Consider the following 7,500-nt stretch of genomic DNA (forward strand, 5'->3'; position numbering starts at 1 on the left):
CACCCATCCACACCCCCTCACATGTGCACATGCACACGCACACACACGCACGCGCGCACGCACGTATGGCGTTGGAAAAGTGGCACGTCAAAGCTAACCAAGCAAACAAACGTGACGAACGTCTCTATGGCAGCTACACGTCGACGTACGTAACCGCGTCACCCCGTCAGCCAAGTTAGCTACATGTCTACAAACGGGACCCCGTTACCCCGTCAGTTAAGTTAGCTACATACTGACCCCATCAGCCTCTTAACTGCAAACGTAGGTAAGCTTAAGGTTTGGTAGTTGTCTTGTTAGCTATGTAGCTAGCCAGCGTCGGGCCACTACTCAATCTCTTTGATATGACAACAATAGCAGGCTATCACTTAGGATGGTTAGCTGATCTAGCGAATGTTCTCTCATGTTAGCTGAATGCTATGATTAGCTAAAGTTAGGCTAGACTAACGTTAACATCCGTGTATCTGGACCTTGCTTAGAGTAGGCTTGGCTTCAATCAATGACTGCACTGATCAATCAGTAGACCTGCACGGCCAGTAACTGCCTATACATGTTATATTAGGCTGTAGGTCTATTATGGTCATACCACGTTGGATGGAACAAGGTGAAACATTGCACCTCCTGGACAGCCAGATGTCTGATTAAACTGGTTGCTGTTATTATGTTAACATGATTAAACTGGTAGAGACTACCAGATTGATCACCATTGGCTACCTATTGTCACTGTCCGACTGTAGATTTGTTTACCCCTATAAACTGTTGTCGTGAAGCTAGGAACTGAGAAATAAGCGAACCAAGATCGATAATGGCCACAAGGTGGCAGTCTTAACAACAAATGAGTCATCTGCTACCTAGTAGTCATAGCTGCACCTTAGTTGTGTTTTTGTTGCTCTTCATGCATGAAAAACAGGATACAAATTTGAATATAAAGATACAATCAAGTAACAATCTAATAGCAACATTGATTCACAGCCAAAAACATTACTACAGATCAAGTATTTTCAAGAACAGTAGCAGTATTTTAAATTGTAGTTGTAGTAACTGTGTGCACACACGCACGCGCACGCACGCACGCACGCACGCACGCACGCACGCACACACGCACGCACGCACACACACAAACACACACACACACACACACACACAAACACACACACACACCCCCCCCCCCCCCCGGGGCTCCCCCCTGTGCCCGTACCTTCTCCCCGGGGTTGCTGCTGTAGAACATGACGCAGGGGTAGAGCTCTGTGGCGTCCACGTCCTCAAAGGCTAACTTGGGCTCCTGTGGAGACAAATCACATAGTACAGCACATCCATCACTAACGAGCAATCACAGAGTAGTACAGCACATCCATCACTAACGAGCAATCACAGAGTAGTACAGTACATCCATCACTAACGAGCAATCACAGAGTAGTACAGCACATCCATCACTAACGAGCAATCACAGAGTAGTACAGCACATCCATCACTAACGAGCAATCACAGAGTAGTACAGCACATCCATCACTAACGAGCAATCACAGAGTAGTACAGTACATCCATCACTAACGAGCAATCACAGAGTAGTACAGTACATCCATCACTAACGAGCAATCACAGAGTAGTACAGTACATCCATCACTAACGAGCAATCACAGAGTAGTACAGTACATCCATCACTAACGAGCAATCACATAGTACAGCACATCCATCACTAACGAGCAATCACAGAGTAGTACAGTACATCCATCACTAACGAGCAATCACAGGCCGAGTAGTACAGTACATCCATCACTAACGAGCAATCACAGGCCGAGTAGTACAGTACATCCATCACTAACGAGCAATCACAGGCCGAGTAGTACAGTACATCCATCACAAACCACAGGCCGAGTAGTACAGTACATCCATCACTAACGGACTGTGTGTGCGTGTGTGTGTGTGTGTGTGTGTGTGTGTGTGTGTGTGTGTGTGTGTGTGTGTGTGTGTGTGAATGATTGAATGCATACTGTACAAAGGCTTGTACACACAGCTAGACATTATCATATTGTTGACTTGACAATTGCAGTCCTACAAGTACAGTATTACCAAACAATTTTTGGTGTTGCTTCAAAATTGGAAGATTATTTTTTTTAGATATTCAAAACACTTCTGAGGGCCGGATGGGAAGCTTTGGGGGGCCGGATTTGGCCCGCGGGGCGCCAGTTGACGATGCCTGCTGTATATGATCACAAACCTGACCAGAAAATGGCAACAGTTGTCAATACAGATGATATGGTGTTTTATGCCACATGGCGTATTTGGTTCACTGTTCACATCTTTTCTCCAGGAATCTGTTTGTCCATCCATCCATCTTCATTCGCTTATCCGGGGTTGGGTCACGGAGGCAGCAGTTCCAGCAGGAGGCCCCAGAAATCCCTTTACCTGGCAGCATCAACCAGCTCTGCCTGGGGAATCTTCAGCCGCTCACAGGCCAGTGCGGAGATGCAATCCCGCCACCTAGTCCTGGGTCTACCCCGTGGCCTCCTTCCAGCTGGACACGCCTGGAACACCTCCCTAGGGAGGCGCCCAGGAGGCATCCTCACCAGATGCCCGAACCACCTCAACTGGCTCCTTTCGACGCAAAGTCTCTCCCGGATAACTGAACTTCTCATCCGATCTCTCAGGGAGACCCCAGCCACCCTCCGGAGAAAACTCATTTTGACCGCTTGTATCCGTGATCTCGTTCTTTCGGTCATGACCCATCCTTCATGACCATAGGTGAGGGTGGGGACGAAGATAGACCGGTAGATCGAGAGCTTTGCCTTTTGGCTCAGCTCTCTTTTCGTCACAACAGTGCGGTAAAGCGACTACAGAACCGCACCAGCTGCTCCGATTCTCCGGCCAAGCTCCCTCTCCATGGTTCCCTCACTCGTGAACAAGACCTCCAGATACTTGAACTCCTTCACTTGGGGTAAGGACTCATTTCCTACTCGGAGCGGACAGACCACCGGTTTCCTGCTGAGAACCATGGCCTCAGACTTAGAAGTGCTGATTCTCATCCCAGCCGCTTCACACTCTTTTATAGTTGCGAAACTATCCAGAGAGTGCTGGAGGTCGCAGGCAGATGCCATCAGGACCACATCATCTGCAAAAAGCAGCGACGTGATCCCCAGCTCACCGAACTGCAAACCCACCTCCGCGCAGCTATGCCTCGATATCCTGTCCATGAAAATCACAAACAGGATTGGTGACAAAGCGCAGCCCTGACGGAGGCCAACCCCCACCGGAAAGGAAGACGACTTACTGCCGAGGACACGGACACAGCTCTCGCTCTGGGTGTACAGGGATTGGATGGCCCCAAGTAGGGATCCCCTCACCCCATACTCCCGCATAACCCTCCACAAGACCTCTCGAGGGACCCGGTCGTAAGCCTTCTCCAAGTCCACAAAACACATGTAGACAGGTTGGGCAAACTCCCAAGCCCCCTCCAAGATCCTTGCGAGAGTGAAGAGCTGGTCGGTAGTTCCACGACCAGGACAAAATCCACATTGTTCCTCTTCGATCTGAGGTTCGACTATCGGCCGGACCCTCCTTACCAGCACCTTGGAGTACACTTTCCCTGGGAGGCTGAGATTTGTGATGCCTCTATAATTGGCACACACCCTCTGGTCCCCTTTTTTAAATATTGGGACCACCCCCCCAGTCTGCCACTCCTTTGGCACTGACCCAGACTTCCACACAATGTTAAAGAGGCGTGTCACCCAAGACAGCCCCTCAACACCCAGCGCCTTCAGCATTTCTGGACAGATCTCATCAGTCCCTGGGGCTTTGCCACTGTGGAGTTGTTTGACTACCTCAGTGACCTCCTCCAGGGAAATTGACGATGACCCCCCATCATCTTCTGGCTCTGCCTCGATCGTAGAGGGTGGATTAGTCGGGTTCAGGAGTTCCTCAAAGTGCTCCTTCCAACGCTCAACAACCTTCTCAGTTTAGGTCAGCAGCAGCATTACCCACGGGTATGGCGACAAAGATAACTTTAGGGCAACGTAAAGTAAATTTGTACGTTGTAATCAAAATAATACAAACGATTATGCACTACAATCTGCTATGTATATGTAATGATGCCCAAATATGTTGACAAGAGATAGCTAGCGCTAGCTAGCTAACATTAAGGTAAACCTGAACGTGACCATGTTTATTTGCTGCAGTATATTTATTCGCCTCCTCTCGGCAGTGTGCTGGTGGAGTGAAGCCTGGTTGATTTCTAATGCATTGATCAAGCCTACTGTAGCAACATGGACCAAATATAAAGAGTCCTGTATACAGCCGCCATTGTTCTGCTCAGACTGTTCCTGGCACATGCGCAATAGAGAACTGCAAAGGAGACCTGAAAGCTCCATTTTACCCTTCCCCACGAATCCACCTGAACCTGAGTTTTTACAGATCTCCACCTTAGAAGGCGTCCTCAAAAAGACCAGTTTTCAGTGAACAAAAGCTCAGTGTGCGTGTGGGCGGGGCCTCAGCCCTGGGTTCCTCTACATACAGGGAGCCCATAGACCAGGGGTCCCTCTCAACATCTCTACATACAGGGAGCCCCTAGACCAGGGGTCCCTCTCAACATCTCTACATACAGGCCCATAGACCAGGGGTCCCTCTCAACATCTCTACATACAGGCCCATAGACCAGGGGTCCCTCTCAACATCTCTACATACAGGGAGCCCCTAGACCAGGGGTCCCTCTCAACATCTCTACATACAGGGAGCCCCTAGACCAGGGGTCCCTCTCAACATCTCTACATACAGGGAGCCCATAGACCAGGGGGCCCTCTCAACATCTCTACATACAGGGAGCCCCTAGACCAGGGGGCCCTCTCAACATCTCTACATACAGGGAGCCCCTAGACCAGGGGTCCCTCTCAACATCTCTACATACAGGCCCCTAGACCAGGGGTCCCTCTCAACATCTCTACATACAGGCCCCTAGACCAGGGGTCCCTCTCAACATCTCTACATACAGGCCCCTAGACCAGGGGTCCCTCTCAACATCTCTACATACAGGCCCCTAGACCAGGGGTCCCTCTCAACATCTCTACATACAGGCCCCTAGACCAGGGGTCCCTCTCAACATCTCTACATACAGGGAGCCCCTAGACCAGGGGTCCCTCTCAACATCTCTACATACAGGGAGCCCATAGACCAGGGGTCCCTCTCAACATCTCTACATACAGGCCCATAGACCAGGGGTCCCTCTCAACATCTCTACATACAGGGAGCCCATAGACCAGGGGTCCCTCTCAACATCTCTACATACAGGCCCATAGACCAGGGGTCCCTCTCAACATTTCTACATACAGGCCCATAGACCAGGGGGCCCTCTCAACATCTCTACATACAGGGAGCCCCTAGACCAGGGGGCCCTCTCAACATCTCTACATACAGGGAGCCCCTAGACCAGGGGTCCCTCTCAACATCTCTACATACAGGGAGCCCCTAGACCAGGGGTCCCTCTCAACATCTCTACATACAGGCCCATAGACCAGGGGGCCCTCTCAAGATCTCTACATACAGGGAGCCCATAGACCAGGGGTCCCTCTCAACATCTCTACATACAGGGAGCCCATAGACCAGGGGGCCCTCTCAACATCTCTACATATAGGGAGCCCATAGACCAGGGGGCCCTCTCAACATCTCTACATACAGGGAGCCCCTAGACCAGGGGTCCCTCTCAACATCTCTACATACAGGCCCATAGACCAGGGGTCCCTCTCAACATCTCTACATACAGGCCCATAGACCAGGGGTCCCTCTCAACATCTCTACATACAGGGAGCCCCTAGACCAGGGGTCCCTCTCAACATCTCTACATACAGGGAGCCCATAGACCAGGGGTCCCTCTCAACATCTCTACATACAGGCCCATAGACCAGGGGTCCCTCTCAACATCTCTACATACAGGCCCATAGACCAGGGGTCCCTCTCAACATCTCTACATACAGGGAGCCCATAGACCAGGGGTCCCTCTCAACATCTCTACATACAGGGAGCCCCTAGACCAGGGGTCCCTCTCAACATCTCTACATACAGGCCCATAGACCAGGGGTCCCTCTCAACATCTCTACATACAGGCCCATTGACCAGGGGTCCCTCTCAACATCTCTACATACAGGGAGCCCCTAGACCAGGGGTCCCTCTCAACATCTCTACATACAGGCCCATAGACCAGGGGTCCCTCTCAACATCTCTACATACAGGCCCATAGACCAGGGGGCCCTCTCAACATCTCTACATACAGGGAGCCCATAGACCAGGGGTCGCGCTAGCGGTAGCAGCTGCCATGCAAGGTGCTAGCCTGCTCATTGGGAACTATTTGGGGTTCAGTGTCTTGCCAAAGGAAAGACACTTGGACATGAGGACAGGAGGAGCCAGGATTCGAACCGCCGATCCTACGATTGGACAACCTTCCCTCCCTCCTGAGCCCCAGCTCCCCATGATACATCTAAGGTGCAAAATAACACACAGCGACACAAACTATTACAATTTCAATGAAGGTTATGTAATCACTTGACTGAAATTGGATTAAATATTGATCATAGTGATGTGTATTTGTTTATTTGGCTATACAACATGAAGCAAAAACATTGATTTGATGTTTGTTGTCACTTCCCAGCCCTGTCTTTATCACTACAAGTGATTTAACGCTCTGAGAGTAACTATGCTTCAGGAAACACCTCAGTTAGATAACGTGGTTCTTAAGATAACGTGGTTCTTAAGATAAGGTACTCTTAAGATGAACTTTTGAGAAAGCGTTATGAAAGAAATATGTTTCCATGAATTGAGCTGTTGTTGCTATGCCCTTGTTGCTATGCCCTTCCTTCCTGGTTATTCCAACTGAAATATGCTGGTTTGAAGCCTCAGATTCAGAGTGAGGGAGGAGATGCTTATGTTCCATATATCGCCATAATACGCAACAAGCAACTTGAACCCTTCCCTATTCTGCTTTACGTGCGCTCATCTGGAGATGACCAGGTCAGGTGTCCAGGGTTGCTCTGGAGATGACCAGGTCAGGTGTCCAGGGTTGCTCTGGAGATGACCAGGTCAGGTGTCCAGGGTTGCTCTGGAGATGACCAGGTCAGGTGTCCAGGGTTGCTCTGGAGATGACCAGGTCAGGTGTCCAGGGTTGCTCTGGAGATGACCAGGTCAGGTGTCCAGGGTTGCTCTGGAGATGACCAGGTCAGGTGTCCAGGGTTGCTCTGGAGATGACCAGGTCAGGTGTCCAGGGTTGCTCTGGAGATGACCAGGTCAGGTGTCCAGGGTTGCTCTGGAACTCAAAAAGACCCTTGTGGTGGAACACCCCCCACTGGGTGCTCACACATGACCAGCGGACCAATAAGCCCTAATATTCCTGGTTCTCTCACCTCTCCGTTCTTTCCGAAGGAGATGGTCCTGGCCTCCATGTCCAGGACGCAGGTGATGAGGTCTCCCTGGGTGAAGCTGCTGAGTGTGAGCGTCTGCTCCCCGTTGTGGTACAGGTTCCCGCTG

The 7,500-nt window shown here is 50.6% G+C and overlaps 1 protein-coding gene across 6 annotated transcripts in view; it reads right to left on the minus strand.

The window, feature by feature from the left end:
* The window catches only part of herc1 (HECT and RLD domain containing E3 ubiquitin protein ligase family member 1), a 213,392-nt gene that overhangs the window by 119,842 nt on the left and 86,050 nt on the right, over positions 1-7,500 (minus strand). For all 6 annotated transcript variants that reach the window (XM_084437244.1, XM_084437243.1, XM_084437242.1 and 3 more), the window contains exons 35-36: positions 7,377-7,500; positions 1,196-1,279 (exon numbers count right to left, since the gene is read on the minus strand). The exon at positions 7,377-7,500 is cut by the window's right edge and continues 116 nt beyond it. In XM_084437244.1, coding sequence (XP_084293370.1) covers positions 1,196-1,279; positions 7,377-7,500 — 208 coding nt within the window. The remainder of the gene's footprint in view (positions 1-1,195; positions 1,280-7,376) is intronic.

Source organism: Borostomias antarcticus, assembly GCF_949987555.1.
Source record: "Borostomias antarcticus genome assembly, chromosome: 4".
Lineage (NCBI taxonomy): Eukaryota > Metazoa > Chordata > Actinopteri > Stomiiformes > Stomiidae > Borostomias > Borostomias antarcticus.